General features: G+C 43.4%; 1 protein-coding gene across 1 annotated transcript; it reads right to left on the bottom strand.

The window, feature by feature from the left end:
• Positions 1–11765: 11765 nt before the first annotated feature.
• PURB (purine rich element binding protein B) lies at positions 11766–20302 on the bottom strand. The gene has a single exon (XM_058296668.1). The coding sequence runs from the start codon at positions 20078–20080 to the stop codon at positions 19109–19111; it is 972 nt and encodes a 323-aa protein (XP_058152651.1). The 5' UTR covers positions 20081–20302; the 3' UTR covers positions 11766–19108.
• Between the last annotated feature and the right edge of the window lie 1705 nt (positions 20303–22007).

The following is a 22007-nucleotide window of genomic DNA, read 5'->3' as shown; positions in this document are numbered from 1 at the left end:
TTGTCAAAATCCAACATTCTTTCATGACAAAAAATATAACAACTAGGAATAGAAGGGAACTTCCTCAGTCTGATAAAGGACATTTATGTACAACTCACAGCTAACATCATACTCAGTGTTGAAAGACTGAAGCCTGTCCCCCCAAATTAGGAACAACATAAGGATGACTGCTCTTGCCACTTTTACTCAACATTGCACTAGAAGGTCAAATTAGGGCAATTAGGCAACAAAAAAGGCATCCAAATTGGAAAGAAAGAAGTAAAACATGTAGGAGACATGATCTTGTATATAGAAAATCCTAAGGAACCAGTAAAAACTATTAAAACTAATGAATGAGTTCAGCAAGATTGCAGTATAGAAGAGCAATTTGCAAAAATCAATTGTATTTCTATACACTAGCAATGAACAAATAAAAAATAAAACAATTCCATTTGCAATGGCATTAAAAAGAATAAAATACTTAGGTATAAATTTCACAAAAGAAAGTACGAGCTTTATACTTCGAAAACTACAAAATATTGCTGAAAGTTAAAGATCTAAATAGATGAAAAGATATCCCATGTTCATAGATGAAAAGACTGACTATTGTCAGGATGACAGTACACCCCGAATTGATCTACAGATTTAACACAATCCCTATCAAAATCCCACCTAGGATTTTTTGCAGAAATTGGCAAGTTGATTCTAAAATTCTTATGGAAATGCAAAAGAACCAGAATAAGCAAAACAATCTTGGAAAAAGAACAAAGTTGGAGGACTCATACTTGAATTTTGAAATTTACTGCAAAACTACAGTCACCAAGACTGTGGTATTGGGGTAAGGACAGACATAGATAAATGGAATAAAATTGAGATTCCAGCAATAAACCCATACATCTTTGTTCAGTTTATTTTAAACAAGGGTGCTTAGAAAATTCAATAAAAAAATACTCCAACAAACAGTGCTGGGATCTCTCTTTAAAGGGAGTTTCTTTTCTTTTCCTTTTTTGCGTAGAAAATGGGTTGCCAGAGAATGAATCAACGTTAACAATAAAAAATTGAGAGCTGATGTGGTTCAGTGGTTGAACACCAGCTTCCCACTTACAAGTCCTGGGTTCAGTCCCCGGCCCCAGTACCTCAAAACAAAAACAAAAAACAATGAGAAATTTAGGGTCATTAGGTTTTCTTTGTAGATTATGATTATTTTATACATTTCTGTATAAAATATATTTCTGTATTTTCTAAATTGTCATCTCTGGCTGTATATCTGCTTTATAATCAGAAAAATGTTATGTAAAAATATCCATTAACAGATGAATGGATAAACTGGAATATTCACACAATGGAATATTATGCAGCTGTAAGGAGAAATGAAGTTGCAAAGCATATAACAACAGGGATGAACCTGGAGGACATTATGTTGAGTGAAGCAAGCCAGACACAGAAGGACAAATACTGTGTGATTGCATTACTAGGAACCAAATACATTGTGTAACATACTGTATGATTCAAAAAAAATTTGTATATGTATCCAGTACATTTAACTGAGAAATGTATGTTTTTATTCAACTATGTTTTCTTTTCAGGTTTTAATTGTTTATATTTTCAATTATTAAATGTACAAAAATAAATGAAAAAATACTTCAACTTTACAAATGGGGGGATAAAATATAGGATTAATGTGAACATAGACTGAGCTAAGTTTTTCAAAAGTTTAAGCTCATTCATCCTTATAATTTTTTAAGAAAAGATTTATTTGTTTTTTTCCCGCTTCCCCTCCTCCTGCCCTGCTGTTTTTGCTGTCTATGTTGTCTTCTCATTTTCTCTCCTTTAGGATTCACTGGGATTCGATCCTGGAGACCCCTGATGTGGAGAGAGGTTCCCTGTCAATTGCACTACCTCAGTTCCTAGTTTCTACTGCACTTCACCTTGACTCTCCCCTTGTCTCTCTCTCTTTTTAAGGATTTATTTCTTATTTCTCATCCCTTCCCCACCTGCCCCCCTCCCCAGTTGTCTGCTCTCTGTGTCCATTTGTGATGTGTTCTTCTGTGTCCACTTGTATTCTTGTCAGTGGCATTGGGAATCTGTGTCTCTTTTTGTTGTGTCATCTTGCTGTGTCAGCTCTCCATGTGGGTGGCGCCATTCCTGGGCAGGCTGCACTTTTTTGCGCTGGGCGGCTCTCCTTATGGGGCGCACTCCTTTTGCGTGGGGCTCCCCTATGCAGGGGACACCCTGTGTGGCACAGCACTCCTTGCATGCATCAGCACTGCACATGGGCCAGCTCATCACATGAGTCAGGAGGCCCTGGGTTTGAACCCTGGACCTCCCACATGGTAGGCGGACACTCTGTCTGTTGAGCTGCGGTCACCCCTCGGGCTGAAGCGTGGTTTGCTGGCCTGGCAGGGGAGCGGCCACGGTAGGCCAAGCCGCTGCCCCCATAATAGGGTGGCTGGTCGGACTCACCGCCACCCCTGAAGGAAGCTCGGCATGGGCGCAGAGTGCCCTCGGTTCTCCCCTTCTCGGCAGCCATGCTTCCGCGGCCGCCCCTCCTCCTGGATGGCGCCACACGATGCCTATAGGGCGGCACCCTTCTTCTTCTTTCTCCCTGCGCAGGCGCAGGGCGGAAAATTCCAGTCTGCCCTTTTCCCCTCCCCCGACAGCAGCAACAGCCAGGTGTGGGCGGAAAAATCCAGTCTGCCCTTTTCCCTCCCCCCGACAGCAGCAACAGCCAGGCGTGGGCGGGAAACTCAAGTCTGCCCTCCACCCCAGCAACAGCAGCCACCAATCCCTAAACCCTGCCCCTTCCCCCAGCAACAGCGACAGCCAATCCCTAACCACCACCCCTCCCCCGTCCAGTACCGCCCACTGACCTTTCACCGGCAACCAATCAGAACAGGGCGTGGCTTCGACCAATCAGCCTTCCCCAGCCCCTAGAAAACTGTTGCCTCTCCCTCAATAAACTTGGACTTGCGTGTTTACCTTGTCTCCGCGGTAGTTCTTCTGCCGTGCGCCCTCCAGTCCTGAGAGCCCCCAACAAGGGCCTGGCCTCCCTTGTCCCCAGTTCGTCGCCTGCTTCTCCGGGCGACCCCTTCGTCGCCGGCTTTGCCGGGCGACCCCGTCAGCCGAACCGCGCAACCCCTTGTGAGACCGATCCCTCGTCTGCTGCCGGACTGACCCCTCGTCCCAAGTGGGACTGACCCTTCGTCCCAAGTGGGACCGACCCCTCGTCCGCACCCAGACCCCACCTCTACCGACCGAGCAAACCGTCGCATTGAGCCAAATCCACTTCCCGTGATGCATCATTATCTTGCTGCGTGACTCACTTGAGTGGGGCACTGCCTCACCGCACAGGCGCTTGTGGACACTGACTCACCATACGGGCCCTCTCATGGGTACTGGCTTGCTGCATGGGCATGCTTTCTCTTCTTTTTCACCAGGAGACCCCAGGGATTGAACCCAGGTCCTCCCATATGGTATGTGGAAGCTCTATCACTTGAGCCACATTCACTTCCCTCATCCTTATAATCTGAGTGCCTGTGTCAAGTGTTTGTTAACCACCTTCTGTATATGCTTCCCCCCACCCCATGAGTCCCACGTTTGCTCATTGTTTTTGCTTGTGTTTGTGCTTGTTGTCTATTCATTTTTTCCTGCTCTTTGTCCGCTCGTTGTCTGTTTGTGTTTTCTTTAGGAGGCCCTGGGAACTGAAACCGGGACCTCCCATGTGGGAGGCAGGCACTCAAATACTCGAGCCACATCCACTTCCCCGTATATGCTTTTTCATCCTTATGACTAAATGCAAAATAAACACTATTATCTCTATTTTACAGATGTGAAAACAGGTTTCAAAGATTACATGAATGATTTCATGTCACATGACTAGTATGTGACAGAACTGGGCTTGGAATGCAGGTCTGCATGAAAGGCCCCTGCTTTTTCCTGTCTACCGCCTGCCTTGAAAACAACATGCAGGTGTTCAAGTGCTTTTGGAAACATAAGCTTCCAACTCTGCTAAATCTTTTTTACTGTGATGCTTGTAAACATCTGGTTGCCTCGTCATACCATTTTATACCCTTATAATTTATTCACAAGAAACTGGGTTTTGGGAGTGATTAAATAAATTTTAGACTATCCACGTTAAGGAACATTAAGTACTTGTTAAAATGAATGAGGCTAATTTATGCACACTCTTCAGATGTCCAACATGGATTGTTCAGGAAAAAAAGTTGCAGAATAATACATACAGTATAATCTGGTTTATAGTAAAATAGATAAACTCCACATGGTAGGTGTGATTGTACCTCTGAAAATGCATAAAAAGAGGACTTCATGGCTTTACATCAGGCTGTTGACAGTCATTATTTCCAAGAAAAGGAGTAGGGGTGTGAGAATAAAGATGATATTCTCATTCTGCTCTGTGTTCTTGTCTGAATGTATTTCTGTAACATTTGTGTTTAAAAGTGCAAGGGACTAAAACTATGGCTTCTGTATTAGGGTTCTCTAGGGAAACAATCAACAAGAGATATTTGTCAATAGTACGTGATTTTATGACATGACTGTGGGGATGCACAAGTCCATGTTCCACAGGATGGCTGCAACCAGGCACTCCATTGAATGTCCTGTGAAGTTTCTTGGTGAGTTCTGGGAGACATTGGCTGTCCAAAGACAAGCTGGGAAATTCTCACTCAATGCGGGAGTCACTTCCCCTTTTAAGGCATTCAACTGATGGGATAAAGCGTCACTCATTGCTGATGGCAATCTCCCTGATGGATGTAATTATAACCAGCTTACTATGATTTACCACTGCAGGAAAGTCAATGGTGACTAAAGTCCATAAATGTCCTTGTATTAGCCCAGTGCTTGCCTGACCAAACAACTGGGCACAATTACATGGCTGAGTTGACACATTAGCCTAACCATCACAGCTTCTAATCCAATCTAGCCAATTTTAAATGGTATAAAATGATAAGCACTCTCAATTTCATTCTAGTACAGAATATAAAATAATCCAGTTAAAAATAGGAGTTTCATTAAATGATTCTTTCCACAAATTGAGGTATTCCAGAGTCATTTCTCATTTACTTCCTTCAGTCTTTCCCTTCCTTCTGTAAGGATAAATTTCAATGTCTTTCTGCTTTCAATAATTGCAATTCACTAAGCTTTAAAACCTGAAGTTTCTTACCATTCCAGTCAGTGAATGCTTGAATGAAAGATTTCCAACTGATTTTGAACAAAATACCACCAAAATATAGAGGACTTTTTTATTAAAAAAAAAAAAAGTTGGGAAGTGGACTTGGCCCAGTAGTTAGGGCGTCCGTCTATCACATGGGAGGTCTGCGGTTCAAACCCCGGGCCTCCCTGACCTGTGTGGAGCTGGCCCATGCGCAGTGCTGATGCGCGCAACGAGTGCCGTGCCACGCAGGGGTGTCCCCCACGTAGGGGAACCCCACGCGCAAGGAGTGTGCCCCGTAAGGAGAGCCACCAGCGCAAAAGAAAGTGCAGCCTGCCCAAGAATGGTGCCGCACACACGGAGAGCTGACACAACAAGATGACACAACAAAAAGAAACACAGATTCCTGTGCCACTGACAACAGAAGCACAGAGAACAGACAACTGGGGGAGGGGCAGGGGAAGAGAAATAAATAAATAAATAAATAAATCTTAAGAAAAAGTTCAATACCATTATATGTTGATTTTCAAAGGCTCAAACATTTCTAAAATAGGATGATGGGCAGCAATGAGAGAAAACATCAAGTGCCATGCTGAAGTATTTTTATCAACTTTATCATAAACATTTTGTGGTTTTGCTACTGTGGCAGTTTAAGATTATTTTTCTGAATCCTTCCCAAAAAGAGAAAGATTATGTTTGGAAACTGGTCTGTTCCTCTGGGTGTAATGTCCTTTGATTGTTTTGGATTTGTTGAGGGTCCTCTGATTGAGTTTACTTGATAAAATCAATTTAGGACTTCTGATTGGACTACATCAGTAAAGTATAGCTAGGTTTAATACAGCTACTCTCTATATAACCTATTAAAGTTTGACAACTACATCTTCTATTTTAGAAGAAATATCACTGTTTGAACATGATTATGAATTATGTTTACACTATGATCAATTCCAAATACATCTTTGTTCCATAGATGTGGTTGATTGAATCATAACCAGTACCTTGATTTTGGATTTCTAGCCTCCAAATCTGGGACACAAATAAATTCCGGTTGTTTAACCAGGTAAATTCCTGTTGTTTAACCAATCTGTGGTATATTTCATAGCAGTCCTGGCAAGCTAAGTGAATAGATCTATTAATCTCTAAAGCACATTTCTGTACTACAAATGCTGTGCTCCAACAAACTGAATTTGTATTGCCACAAAACAACTTTATCTTCATTGTTGAACTTTTTAACTAAATTCAAAATATCATTCAAATGATAAATTGTTTCACTTTTGACATTAATTATAAAAATTGAGTGAGAAATTCGAACCTTATTAGAATCCTTTTTTTTTTCTTTGAGGTACTGGGGGCCAGAGACTGAATCTGGAGCTTGTATGTGGGAAGCTGGTGCTCAACCACTAAGCCTCATCGGCTTCCCTGAGTTGGTTTTACTGTTTGTTTGTTGCTATTGTTGTTTTTCAGGAGGCCCCAGGACCTCCTATGGAGTGACATCAGCTTCCAGTGATGTTTTGATTTTTCTATTTGAGTAGCTTATGGCACTGATTAAAATGACCACATAATTGGAAATTCTTCTGCTAAAGGAGCTATAGCAGCGTCTCCCACATTGTCTAGTGGTTAGGATTCCTGGTTTTCACCCGGGCGCCCTAGGTTCGACTGCCGGTGTGGGAACGCCAGTACTTTGGTGTTTGTTGCTGCTCCCCCGTGCCAGCGCCGCCTCTCGCTCCACGCTCAGCCTGAGGGGAAGGGGTAGTGAGGTCTCTGCGCCATGGCTTGTACCAAGCAGACTGCCCGCAAGTCAACCGCGAGAAAGCCCCCTGGAGGCACCTGGCCACCGAAGCCGCGCGCGAGAGCGTGCCCTCTAGCGGAGGGGTGTAGAAACCGCATCCTTACAGACCTGGTCCTGTGGTGCTCCGTGAAATTAGGCGTTATCAGAAGTCCACTGATCTTCTTTGTAGCAAACTTCCCTTCCAACGTCTGGTGCGAGAAATTGCTCAGGACTTCAAGACAGACTTGCGCTTCCAGAGCGCAGCGAGTGGTGCTTTGCAGGCGGCAAGTGAGGCCTATCTGGTTGGCCTTTTTGAGGACACGAATCTGTGTGCTATCCATGCCAAACGCGTAATTATGCCAAAAGACACCCAGCTAGCACACCGCATACGTGCTCTATATAAGAGAACGTGCTTAAGAACCCACTATGATGGGAAACATTTCATTCTCAAAAAAAAAAAAAATGTTTTTTTCTCTTCTTCCTGTTATTGGTAGTTCTGAACGTTAGCTATTTTTTTTTCCATGGGGTCAAAAGGTACCTACGTATATGATTGTGAATGGAAAAATAGGGGACAGAAATCAGGTATTGGCAGTTTTTCCATTTTAATTTGTGACTTTTTAATATAAATGTGGGGATGCAAAGCATTAATGCAAGTCAAAATGTTTCAGTGAACAAGTTTCAACAGTTCGACTTTATAACAATTATAAATAAACCTGTTAAAATTTTTCTGGGAAAAAAAAGGAGCTGTAGCAGTTTGATATGGTTATGAATTCCAAAAATAGATATTGGATTATGTTTGTAATCTGGCCTGTACCAGGGTGTAATTGATTTATGATTAGGGCTTTAATTGGACTGTGTGATTAGAGTGTTGAGACCCCCCGCCCCTTGGTGGTTGGGGACTCCCAGATAAAAGGCATGGCAAAGGAAGGGGTGAGGGCTTTTAATGTTGGAGTTTTGATGTTGGAGTTTGATGCTGAAGCTGGAGTCCTGGGGAGAAAGACAGCCATTCATCTGATAGTCTACAGCTGACCTTGTGGAGCAAACAAAGGAGCTGAGCCCAGAGGAGCCCAGGAAGCCTGGACCGTCGCAGATGTCCTCAGCCGTCTTGCTCCAACACGTGAAAATAGACTTTGGTGAGGGAAGTAACTTATGCTTTATGGTCTGGAATCTGTAAGCTCTGACCCCAAATAAATACCCTTTATAAAAACCAACCAATTTCTGGAATTTTGCATCAGCACCCCTTTGGCTGAGTAATACAGGAGCCTACATATTAACAGCTATTTTGTCACTTTTTGGATGTGAACAAGAAAATTTGGAATTGAATGCAAGGAGCTAATATAAAAGAAGGAAAAACAAGTCACTTTTCCCAGTCTTTGCTGATGGTCAGTCAAGGGTCAAGGGTTATCCCATATAATGGCTTTGGAGAATAGCTCCATGCCAAAGCTTAGGGACCTCCCTGGTCCTTCCGGCACATTCCTCCTGTCTTGGGTATGCGTATGTGGCCCTAGGAATTCCTCTGTTGACATGGTGACAAGTGCCCCCTCTTCCCTAGGAAACAGTCCCAGGCACTCACTGGTGTCTTCCAACCAGCAACCCTGTGCCTTTGCAGCCACTTTTCTGCTTTCCACAGTGTTCTGTAGAAGAGAGCTCCTTGAGCCACCACCTACATGCAGGGCAAGTTCTGGGGTGGTGAGTCCCTCAGGCCACCCCCAGACAGGTTGGCACACACATACGGGCTCACAGTATGTGCATGAGGGTCTCTCTGCTCCCTCCAGAAATGGGGCCAGGGACCTGTGGTGGCAGCAGGGCTGGCTCTGCCCTGAGCCAGGGTGGGGTGGGGGAGGGCCAGTCAGGATGCCAGATCATCCTACCACTTTTAGTGGTCTTTTCCTTGATTTGACACTTACCCTGTTACTGCAGTCCTTTGTTTTCTGGAAAGACATGTCTGCCAATTCTTGCTGTTGTTCATACTTTCTGCCAGGGGACAGGCCCTGAAGCATCTCTCTCTGTCATCTTCATCGCGCTGGGGCTTCAGGTTTGCTACAAATTTGAGCTACAAACATTCTAGCCTCTTGGGGACCCTGAGGCACACAAACCAGAACCTCTGAAGCCTACATATACATCAATCCAATTACCTTAGTTCCTCCTGGTTCTTTCTAAAAACTTTTCTACTATTATTTCTCCCATTCGACTAAACTATAAATTCCATTTCGACCATATCCTCAGCACCTAGTCTAATGCCTGGTATAGAATGAATCCCCAATGAATTGATGAATGAATGAATTTACAAATGATCTAAGAATGGTTACTAAAAAGATTTTGGAACTGACCACTAGGTGGCTTTTATTTCCCTAAATTCCAATGGATTCTCTAGGAAACTAGAAACTCTTGAAGGACCTTAAGGATTTATTTTTTCAGGTTTAGTTTCTTATTTATTTTAGGCCATGTGAGAATGGCCAAGCCGAGAGTTACATCAAAGCTACTTCATCAAAATGTCATATATCAACATCATGCTAATTAATATCTCCCCATCTTACAGATGAAGAAACTCAAGCGCTATGCATCAATCTTACTTTTTAAAACTTACATAGCTAGTAAATGGTGGAGGGACCTTAAGGATTTTTAATTCTAAAGATATTTGCCCATTATCATATGTCATAGTTTCTGACAGAGCCATAAAGTCTAGCTCACAGCATCTAAATAACAAAACTAGGAAGTGATGTCCCTGTTCCTTGAGGTACTAGTTGCAGTACAATTCTTCAGGCTATAATCTGGCTGCATCTCTTCCTTTAAACTCGTGCAGTAACAAGCTTCCCATCAAGCTGAAAATTCAAAGCACCCCCAGGCTTTCTGGTTTAGTCTAGAGTCTCAGCGAGAGTATGCAGAAAACAACTCATCAGGGTAAATATTTCCTGAGACCTCGCTCAGCTGGCAAAAAAATGGAGCCAATTTTCCAGTAACTTCTGTGGTTTCTGTAGTGGGGCTCTGTATGGTCCCTGGGGACTTGCTAGAACTACAACTTTCAGAGTCGCCACTCCAGAACTGGTGAGCCAGAAAACCTGCGGGTGGAACTCAGTAATCAGTATTTTAACAAGTTCTACAGGTTGTTTCAGTGCAAGCTGAAGAGCTCTCTGTGCCTGCAACCCCCCCAAATTTCCTCAGTTCCAGCCCAGTGAGGGGACTACTGATACTATGTTCAATCCTTGTTTGTAAACTTTTCTCTGGGGTAGTTATTTTAGGGGTTCGAGTAGTGGTGTGGGCAATCGAGACACAGTCCAGGGTGGAAGCACATTCAAGGAATGCTCTGCTCTGCCGAGTTTCTTGTTTTCCCCTTCCCCTGCTTTATACCGTCAGGTCCTATGAACTGCTGGTTCTCATCCCTGACTGCACACTTGAATCCCTTGGAGGAGCATTTAAAAAAAAAAAAAAAGAACAAGCAGACAAACTCTAAGACCCATTCTGAGATTGAGTCAAGTTGGTCTGGAATGGTTCATGGTCATCAGTGGTTCAAGCTGTCCAGGTCATTCTTTTTTTTTTTTTTTTTTTTAAAGATTTATTTATTTATTTATTTATTTAATTCCCCCCCTCCCCTGGTTGTCTGTTCTTGGTGTCTATTTGCTGCGTCTTGTTTCTTTGTCCGCTTCTGTTGTCGTCAGCGGCACGGGAAGTGTGGGCGGCGCCATTCCTGGGCAGGCTGCTCTTTCTTTTCACGCCGGGCGGCTTTCCTCACGGGCGCACTCCTTGCGCATGGGGGCCACGCGGGGGACACCCTTGCGTGGCACGGCACTCCTGCGCGCATCAGCACTGCGCATGGCCAGCTCCACACGGGTCAAGGAAGCCCGGGGTTTGAACCGCGGACCTCCCATATGGTAGACGGACGCCCTAACCACTGGGCCAAAGTCCGTTTCCCCAGGTCATTCTATAGCCAGGGTTGAGAACCGCTCCCAGAGGCTGTGGAAGCTGACAACTACAGGAAAATTAAGTATGTGTATGTGGGGGTATGGTGGGAGTTGTTATGTCAGGGCAAGGGCAAGAGCTTCTAATATAAAGAGAACATGGGGGAGAACTAAAGCTCTATTAAACTATGTAACTTAGGTCTTCTCCAACTTTATCCTTCATTTTCAGAAACACAATCTACATCTAAGTCTAGTTCAGTGATTCTTAAAGGGTAGTCTGGAAATTCTTAGGGGTCTCCAAAACTTACAGGGTCCAAGAGGACAAAACTTTCATAACATAGCATTTGCCTTTTTTCACTTTCACTATCTCCCAGGGGAGCTTACAGTGGAATTTTCCAGAGATCACAAGATATGTAATGTCATTACTTTTGACTGATGGAATACATGCTTGTGTCATTTGTTTTTGCCCCTGAAGCAGCAGTTATGACATTGATGAGTTTGACAAGAGACCATCTGAGATAGCAGCTTCTTTAGAGCCACTGAAAATGGTGGGCACAAAAAACCAGAATAGGGAAAAATTAATGGAAGCAACAAGAATCCTGAATGGGATGTGAACCAAAGCATGAAACTAATTTGCAGCATTGAATTAACTCCACAATGTCAATGACTGCTTACTAGAAGAGGGTTATGGGAAGAAATTCTAGAACCAACTGGCTATAGTTCAGATAAAATGTGTAGTGATTTTGAAATCCCACTGTTCACACAGTCCCATCTTTTTTTTCTTTTTAGGAGGTACAGATCAAACCTGAGCCCTCATACATGCAAGGCAGGCGCTCAACCACTGAGCTATACCTGCTCCACTCCATACTTTTTTTTTTTTTTTTGATATTTGGGCTTTACCTACCACTCTCTCCATGTAATTCTTTAAATCAGAAACGACAGAACAAGATTATCATTCACTTTTCTGCATACTTTATTTGTTACAAACATACAATTCTTTTAAATATAGACTGTAAAACTCCATTTGCAAAAGTCTGCTATTGTAAGGAGTGCACACCAGCAGGAAGGATTCTTAAACCTTTTTCTCTATAAGTTTTTCTGTCAGTTTTGCTTGTTAGTGGTAAATACGGGACCCGCCATTTTACAGACCTGTCTGAAGCTTCTGGCTGAATTCACATTGCTCTTTTGAAGCAGCCCTGTTTGTCTCAAAAATTGATCAGTATCTGAGCTTCAACCTACAGGCAGTGAGATAAACAGCCCGTCTGGACTCTGCTTTTGAATTGTTTCCAGGAAGTGTGATTTCTGAATGGGTACTGCACTTCATGTATATGTTTGAATTGCCCATGCAGCTCTGTGTTAAAGTGCATTCTTCTTTCAAAAAATAAGCAAGAGGAATAAACTTTACTCTTTAACCAAGGTACTTAAAAAATGAACTTTTTGGTCTCTCAGCAGATATTCCCAAATTGATCCTATCACTACAAATTTTAGTATTCTATTTACAAACATTTATAGAATTACAGGTGGAGGGGGGATTTATAAAATCAAAGGTATTGCTTCTCTTGAAGGAGAAACCAGTTCTACAAATTCATACATATGAATACACAATAATTTGTTCACAATGCACAAGCATGTAGGGATTTACACATAGACTAAAAGACATTCAAAAACTAGGAAGAAACAAAAACACCCTTGTTTAAGAACTTTCCAACCTCAATTCTAATTATATATTGGGAAGCTGCCTCCTGCTATCAAGATTTGGCTTTAATTCATTCATATTACTTCTGTAGATTCTAAACTGGCAGGACATCAGTTCCAGCTTTGGAGTAAAGAATCTATTCTAAGACACTGGTAGAAGTTGGCAGTGAAGGTTCCTACAGAATGGGTGGGTTTTAAAAATTATCTCGGGGGGGGGGGGGGGGGAACAGATGTGGTTCAAGCAGGTGAATGCCTGATTCCCACATAGGAGTTCCTGGGTTCAGGTTCCAGTGCCTTCTAGAAAAAAACAAACAAGCAAAACAAATGAGAAAACCAACTCAGGGGAGCCAATGTGGCTCAGTGGCTGAGTGCTGGCTTCCCACACACGAGAGTTCCGAGTTCAATTCCCGGCCCCCCGTACTTTAGAAAAAAAAAAAAAAAGAGAGAGAAAAGAAAAAGAAGAGATGGTCGAAACCAATTTTCTTAAAAAATATGCTACTGGACAATGAGCTGAATAAGTCTATTGCTTTCTCTCAATTACTCTGGCCCAGAATTAATCTGACCAAAAAGATATACTCAGACTTCTCTTATCCATGTCAATGCATATTAGATATAACACTGGTAATATGAAATTTGCTCCTAGACCCAAAGTCTCATGTTAATTAAAAGTACAATCATACTTTCATCAAACATTTATAGAATCATCTATGGAAAAAAGTGACGTTTTACCTTCCCCTTTTCATTGCTCTGCTCTCCCTTTATTAGAATAAGTTCTACTGAGCAGTAAAACTACCAAATTGCTGGCTGAAAAAGAAACATGGGGCCTGTACCCATCCTCAATGGTATAGTATTTGAGTGACTGATGACCAACCTGTTGTTTTAACATGGTTATCTTAGCAAACACAATGTTTTTTAATTTAAGAGACATAAATTAGATTTCCAACAAAAGTAAGAGATTGTGAATAAAGGATTATACTGATGGCACAGTTGCTATTTCATTAGGAAATGCACATTCATACAGGTCTCTCTTGGATCAGGGGTACAGGATCAAGTGGAAATCTCTACGGTAGGCAGTCTGCAAGATACAATTTATTTTTACATTTCCCAAATTTAATTTTCAGTATTGACAATTAGATCACATTTGCTACAGTAAGAGTTTGTGAAGTCCAAGAATAATGAAATTTGGTTTCAAGACTGAAGGCTAGGAAAGGTGACATCAACTAAAGAGCAAAATTAGATATAAAATATAACCATTCAGGTCTGGCTATAAAAATTTTGGGGAGCTAACATTTGAAAATCAATGACTTTGTTTTTCTAGGTTGAAAATAGGGAGAAAAGAAGTTATGATTGGCCATTCCCACCGTGTATCTGGAATTGCAAACAGGGCATATGACATGAACTTTTTAAATCTTTTTTTTTTTTTTAAGGTAAATGTGGTTTTTTTCCTTTTACAAACTACCTCCCCCCTCCAGACCCACCCACACACCCACTAACCAGTTTATTCAATGGGAGTAACTCTTTAGGAAGACAGTTAATTGATTTACAGTACTCTAAAACCAACCCCGAAAACTGACAATCTCATTCATTTTCTATAACTTCAGTGCGGTTGTTGACAGAAGGAAAAAAAAAAGTTACCTTAAGGCTCAAGGGAAAGTAACTTATTAAGTTGTGAATGCAGCATTGTTTACTCTCCCATCCATTGGAAGCTAGCAAAATGCATTCTAGGACAATACAAAGTTCGTAACATTAGCAAAGGTTTCCACTCTTCTTACATGGAGTTAGAACAATACTCATTAGCAGATTATCTAAGAGCCTGAGAAATCATGATCCACATCACACAAAGATTCCATGTATTTCATGATCAAAAAGTGCTTAATCTTTGAGAAATATGCCAGGGATAAAATGGAAATATACAATGTAAAAATCACTGGACACTTTTTTGAGTGAAGTAAAAAGTAGAAAAGGAGCAAAAGGATGAAGGCTCTGCTCTCAGAACAGGCCGAATGCAGGTGACTTTCAGAGTGTACTAAATTGAAATTGTTTTTAAGAATTAACAGTGGGCTTTTACACCACTATATTCTAAAACCTGAGATTGGACCTCAAAGCAGTCAACTTTGTTATTCATCAGAGCAATTCTGATATATCCTAAAAACAGAAGACAACTCAATTGAATTAACTGCAGGATCAAAAACATTAACATTCCCCAATCAAAAAGGAGACCTAGCACAAAAACATTAGCTACTAAGAGTGCTGCAGAATTATGACTCAGCAAATGAGTCAATTTCAAATAAGCAAAAAAGTCACTTCTCTCCTTCTCTCCTTCCCCTTCTCACTGATCAAGGCCACACTATTTTCAAATGAATATCTACTGAGAGATCATTTGTGCATTGGACAAAGTACCATAATTGGGTTAAAAATGAAGACAAGATTTACAGAGAAGAATACTTATGTGCATGGCTTACACACTCAAGCTTCTTCTTAATCTCATCTACCTCAACAGCAAGGTAGATGAAATTGAACAGTCACCTTTTAATGCCTCGTGTAGAACACAGTCTACACCCCTTATAAAGCCAGTAAAGGTCACATTTCACAACGCATCCTTAGCAACTATAGTGCCTGAATGTGCAGCCATTTACAGACCACTCAATATGAGGGCATTATTATAACCAGCCTCTTTTGCCCACAACCCTGCATTTTCAGATAAGACAGGATAATTGTTTTGTTTTGAGAAAACTGAATCTCTTAAAAGACCTGCAATTTATTGCAAAGTGATCCAGAGGAAACAGGAGGCAGGAGGTTAACAGCTGCCTGCACCAAAAGCCCCTTAAATCATTTTGCAGTAAATAATCATGGAAAGTGAATTGACAAGTAGCTGTGTGTGTCACAGCTACAGTCATTTATACCACCTACATGCCTCACGTATTTACATAGGGTGTCCGGTTTTTTTGGTTTGGTTTTTACTTTGATTTTTGGTGCCATACAGATTTACATTTTGTTTTGTGCAGCAGATGCACTGAAGTTTGCTGACTAAAACTGCTGTTCCACTTGCTGAATAATAGGTAGGGACAATAGAAACTGGAAAGGAACATCAAGGATCTTTACAGATTTTTGCCCTTTTGATTCTGTTCCCAAAATTTGACTTATCACCTGATTGACCCGTTTGACTGCGGTAGTTTGGGCAACAAGCCTTCCACCAATTATTTGGAAAGGAATATTTGTTCCCTACTTCTCAAGAATACGACTATTTGGGATGTGATTAGCTGGGATGGTTGCCGGAGTTAAAAAAAAAAGAAAAAAAAAAAAAAAGCCCTAGGTCACTGTTCCTAGCAGTGATCGAAAAACAAAACAAAGCAAAACTGAAAGGTTGTTTTCCATAGTCTGTACAACGCCATTATCTGACTGGATTCAACAAAGACTATTTACTTTAATAAATGAGTATTTATGAAGGAGTTCTGAAATGCGGCCCATCCATACCGCTTTGTTTAACAAACCACACACGCTTTCCAAAAATTCGGTCGCTGTGCTTTGCAGATTTCTATTGTCCCTAGTGACTGGAATGAAGATCAGTGAAATGCTACAATTAATCCACATCCTTCTGCAATCTTCCTGCAGTGGGAAGAGAGGCCATGAACCACCCTCTGCAGGAGAAACAAATCTTCAAGATTGATTAAGACTTTAAAAAAACCCACCACTATGACATTTACCACTTAATCTTACATAGGCAGGTCAAAATTTTAATATAAATTACTTTTTCCAACACATAGCTTATGCATTCTTTGCTCCTTTTTTGGGAGGATTCTCAAATTGATATCTAAAGATTTACATATGATATATTACTGTTACACGGTCTAATGACTAAGACAACTTCTCTGGTAACCAAAGCTGATGCCATATATGGTAGTGTTCCTGGCATATATATACTCTATATGCTTCAGATCACTTCCACGTTCTTTCTATTCAGCTAATTATAGCTTAGTAGCCACTGGTAAAGGATTGTGAAGGCCCTGTCATTTCTACAGAATAGAAAGGCAAGGCTAGTTACTCCAATTCACCCAAACCCAAAGAAAAGAAAAAACGAATACACCACCCCTTGATAAGGAGAGGTGCTGCACCTTTGCAAAATTGAACTGGCTCACTGCAGTTGAGCAACAGAACCACCACTGAAGCAAGAGAATAAGTAGATCTATACAGGGAATTGTACATAGTCTGGAAATGAAAACATTACAGCAATCACCTAAGACTTGCAACCTTAATTTTCATTGCTGCCACAAACTTGGAAACTTAAATAGTTTCGGCAAACTTATAATGCTAACTTCTCAGCTCCTTTACTAAAACTATTTAGGGATTTGTTCTCCGCAGCAAAGAAACAACTCAAAACAAAACACATAGGTAAATACAGCAGGACATTATTGAAAACAGCTGCCTTGTAGTACAAAATACAGTACAAGTATACGGATGTAATTAAAACATCAAAAATACTATTGCTCCCATACAATTTAGGAAACATTCTTTGCAACGGAGAAAAAAAAGGGAGGAAAAAAAGCTTAAAAAATCTCTTTAAAAAGTCTATTGTGGATAATGAGAATAGAGAAATAGTCCGAAAAGGGCACCAATGTCTGTGGTGCTTGCATTTTTTTTTTTTTAATCTAAGATCAACAATATTCTGGTCCAGACTCTAATTAAAAAAAAAACAAAACCCTAACTTTATATACAGTATCATTTCCCTCCCTCTCAACCACAAATGCATGAAAATGGCCTTTTTGTATATCACTTATTTTCCAATAAATACAAAAAGATTGTATAGACTGAATAATACCAAAATAAGATAATAAAAAGGGTATGTAATAAATTAAAAAAGGCAGCTCAAATAAGGGGCAGGCATGCAGTTAAGGGGAAAAAGTACTAAGATTGTGGAGGTGGGGTTACTTGCCTCCAGGGTGAGGTGTCGCACAAGTGATACCTGAAAATTTTGGAAAGGTTCCCATTCAGTTCAAAGTTACCTAGGAATATAATATTTCTAGGAATACCTTTTGATGGGGGTAGGATTAACTTGATTAGTAAAAATCATTGCTATTGAGAATCCACTGAAAATATAGAAGCAGCGATCCTTGAAAACTCCAACTTTTATTCTTGAAAGACAGCTGGATAAACTGGCAAAAGCCAAATTGCTGAAATTTCAAGATGGTATAAAAATGCTTCCAGATTATAGTCAGCATATTCATGTTCACTTCAGCTCCATTTAGAGATGGATTTCAGCTTCCACCAGGTGTGCTGCTTTGAATCACTCATCCATCATTTGCCAACTTTGATTGTGAGGTACTTATAAAAATGGATCAAGTTCTTAAAAACTTATTTTAAAAGAATAAATGATGCTGGAATTCTGGACCTGAGGATTTTTAAGTAGCTGAACAAATCCACAGATTAAACTGAAGGTACAAGAAGACTTCAGTTTTGGTTGTTTCCACCTTTTCTGTGAGGACAAATATTCTATTTAAAGCTCAGGCATGTAGCCACATTGTTCCTTTTGTAGAGATCAAGTTTTATGGTTTAAAATACAGCCAACCAGTGGCTCAAACAGCCGAATTATCCATAATTCACTGGCTCATTTGGTGGAGACATAGGGATCTGGCTCTCATTCACAACTTGAGCCATTTCTTCATACTGACCTCCAAACTTGGAGATCAGGGGAAGAACTTTAGTGAGCAGCAACCAATCCACTCAAATAGTTTTCCTTGTGCTTTACGCCTGATTTTTTCTTGTGCCTGCCTCAGCAACCCCAAAGTAAAAACGCTTTTATCTTTGAACATTTTTTTGCCAACTATAAACTATTTTAGTAACGGAGTCTAATTCAAGCATCAGAATCCATTTGCATCCTGGAAAACAATTCTGCAAAGACACGGACCTTAGTCCAGGTTCCATACCACACTTTTTAAAATGGATCCAATTTGTTTCTGTATTTCCCAAAGGCTTTTTGGGTTCTTATTCTGTCCTGTCCGTGATTATTTCAAGTTGTATTCCTTTTAATGAAACTTGGACCCTCAGAGCTGGGTAACTGCAAAGGCCTAATTTTTCTCAAAGACTCCATGAAGATTTTGATCCAAACCGTTGATTTCAATGGAGGAGAAGGGATAGACGCTGCCACAGTGAAGTCTGGAGAGGTTTTCAGACCCGATTTCCCAAGTGTAACACAAATTCTACTGTCATTAATGGGTCTGGGTGACTCAGGAGTGTTTCTTGGCCCACCACGTGTGAGGCTCTAACCCTTCTGGGGTTTTCTCTGGTGGGTTTATGAACCTCAGTTGGAAAAAAAACAAAAACAAACAGACTGAGACGATTTTGCTCAGGTGAAGAGATGCTGTTATTTTTTTTTTTTTTTTTTTTTGCACGTTGCTGTCAGTTCCTTGGAACTTTGCTTTTTTCAAATTGTCCACAACTGTTGGTTATTTCTCTGAATTAACTATATTAATTCTCACTTTGTTTTCTCTTTCTGGGGCCTCCCTTGATCTCCCTTCACTACTTCATCCCATCTGGATAGAGCAGGAAGGAGGTCGCTAGCCGAGATGTGGTGGGGTGGGGGAGGCCTTGTATGGGAACCTGCCGTTTTCAATCCTCATCCACCTCCTCGCCCTCAGACTCCTCTCCACCACCGCTGCCTCCACCACGTCTTTCATAAAGCTTATCCCTCTGCCGTTCCTGGATTTCTTTCATCTCATCGGCATACCGGCAAAAGGCACCTCCAAACTTGCCCCAGGCCTTGAAAGGGACAGTGATGGCATTCCGGTAAGACGGCTTCACCTCACTCACTCGCAGGAACACGCCGTACTTGTTGCAACCCACGTCAAAAAAGAAGCGCTTGGAGTCCACCGTGATAGAGGTGCCTTCCGGGAGCTCCCCGTACAGGCCCCCGCCGGGCCCCCCGCCGCCGCCTCCCGGGCCCCCCGCCAGCTCCTCCTCCTCGCCTCCGTAGTCGTCAATGAGCTTGGCCAACGCGTCGCGGAACTCGATGAGGCCCTGGGCGGGCAGGGCGATGGTCTGGCCGCTTTGCAGGCCCCCAGGCCCCGGGCCTCCGCCGAACCCGCCGCTGCCCCCGACGCGGTTGATGGTCTGGCGGATGCGTAGAAAGCGGCCGCGCTGGTTCTCTTTGAGATCCAGGTAATACTTGCGGTTCTCCCGCACCAGGAACTCGCTCTTGAGCGCCCGCCGGGGGCCGCCGCCGTCCTCGGCGCTCGCCGCCGCCGCGATCTGCTCCGGGCTGCTGGGCCCCAGCTGCGCGTAGTGTTCGATGAAGTCCCCCAGGTAGTCGCGAAACTCTGCGGCCACGGCCATGGAGAGGGTGAGGCGGCTCTTCGAGCCTCCGGCGCCCACCTCGGCAATCTTCAGGAAGCGGCCTTTGGCATTCTGTTTCACGTCCAGATAAAAGCGCTTGTTCTGGATGTCGAGCCGCTTTGAGGCCAACTCCTGGGTCTCCTGCTCGCCGCCGCCCCCGCGGGACAAAGGCTGGAAGCCGCAGCTGCCGGGCCCGCCGCCGCCGCCACCGCTGCCTCCTCTCTCGCTGCCGCTGTCGCCGTCCGCCATCTTCTCTCCCTCCTCCGCCGCCGCCGCCGCCGCGCCTCAGCCGCCGCCGCGGGCCCCGCTGCTCCCGCGCCGCCGCAGCTGCCCGCAGCGCTCGCGCCCCCTCCCTCCGCCCCTGCGGCGTGCTCTCCGGAGCCCCCCAGCCTTCCTCTCCCCCGGCTCGCTCACGCGCTCCCGCCTCTCATCACCAGCCGCCGCCGTCCCCCATCTCCTCCTCCTCCTCCTCCCCCGCCCCCTCGACTTCCGCGCGCAGTCCGGGGCGGCGACTTCCGGCGCACGGCTTGCCGGTGACGTCACATCCCCCCCTGCCTATCCGACGTCCTCGTAGCCGGAAGACGCCGCACGCCGAGTTGCGCGGCTCGTCAAAGCGACGGGACGCAGAGGAGTGACATCACAGGCCGCGCCCTGCGCTAGCTGCCGGGGCGGGCGAAATGCAGGAAGAGAAGCTGGGTTGGAGATCCGCCTTTCTGCTGGGCGGGGCGGCTTACCCGCGCTGGGCTGGCTGAGCGATTTTCCTTCAAATTGGCTTTTCAAGCCGTGCTGTGATAGCTTCCTCCATTGACCTCCATTGGCCGCCCTCCGCGAAAAACACTCTGTTTAGTGTCGAATTTCGCCCACAGCTCTCCATCGCGATTCCGGAGCTTTCACTCAACAAACACGGAACTCAGTTGCCTGCCCGCCCGCCCAGCGGTGTGTACACTGCTGAAAATAAACTCACAGCCCCGGGTAGAGTCAAATACACGTATGCTGTGGTCCTAAGGGTTAGGGCAGGGTCCTGGGGAGCATCTAGAAAGGGTTTCCCAACCAGACTTGTGTCAGTCAGAGAGGGCTTTTCACAGGAGAAGACGTGAGCTGAGGCTTGAAGGACAAGTTGGACTTGGCCAAGCAGACTTTGTGAAGAACGGTGTTCCAAGTAAAGGGAACAGCCTGACAGGCCACAAAAGTTTGCTCGCTCAGGACAGCGAAAGTGTGGCGCACGCCTGAGGAGTGGTGATAGATGACACTAGAGGGTCAGATGGGTCAAGAAAGCTTCTGTAAATGGGGTTACTATTTATCCTGGAGTTGGGGGCCAATAGGAGGATGGTTTGGGGTGAAATGAAATTGGGGGTTCCAAGATCAGTTAGCAAGCGCTTGCTGTCCCCACACATACTACCTGTGTTAAAGTGGATTCGTTAATCAATCCTGGCAATTTTTAGTCTCTTTATCGGTAAACAAGGAATAATTCCTATGGAGCCTTGTTGTTGTGAGAGTTGAGGTGTAATAGAAGGTTTTGATTTGATTTTTCTGAGGTACCAGGCTGGGGATTGAACCCCGGACTTTGTATGTGGGAAGCCAGTACTCAACCACTGAGCCGCATGGGCTCTCCTGTTTCCCCTAGACTCCCCTGAGTTGTTTTTTCATTTTTTTGCTTGTTGTTTGTTTTTTTGTTTTTGGGATGCACAAGGGCCGGAACCCCCAGATCTCCAATGTTGGGAGCAGGAGCTCAACCCCTTGAGCCACATCTGCTCCCAGTTATTTAATTTTTCTAATCCAAAGTTTTTCTGTCTGTAAGATCCAGTTCTTAACAAATAACAAATCTGACAAAGGCCTTGTGTCTAGAATATGTAAAGGACACCTACAATTCAATAATAAGACAAACAACCTAATAGAAAAAATGGACAAAAGAATTTGATAGAGAGAAGCAGATTTGGCTCAACTGATAGAGCATCCGCCTACCACATGGGAGGTCCAGGGTTCAAACCCAGGGCCTCCTGACCCATGTGATGAGCTGGCCCATGCGCAGTACTGACGTATGCAAGGAGTCCCGTGCCACGCAGGGGTGTCCCCCACATAGGGAAGCCCCACGCGCAAGGAGTTTGCCCCATAGGAGAGCTGCCCTGTGCGGAAAATAGTGCAGCCTGCCCAGAAATGGCGCCGCACACATGGAGAC

Source organism: Dasypus novemcinctus, chromosome 5 (assembly GCF_030445035.2).
Source record: "Dasypus novemcinctus isolate mDasNov1 chromosome 5, mDasNov1.1.hap2, whole genome shotgun sequence".
Classification (NCBI taxonomy): domain Eukaryota; kingdom Metazoa; phylum Chordata; class Mammalia; order Cingulata; family Dasypodidae; genus Dasypus; species Dasypus novemcinctus.
Note: the sequence above shows the minus strand (reverse complement) of the source record. Positions and strands in the feature narration are given on the sequence as shown.

What these genes read in the sequence shown, in the direction of transcription:
- PURB (XM_058296668.1), bottom strand. Translation starts at nt 20,080, where the DNA reads ATGGCGGACGGCGACAGCGGCAGCGAGAGAGGAGGCAGCGGTGGCGGC.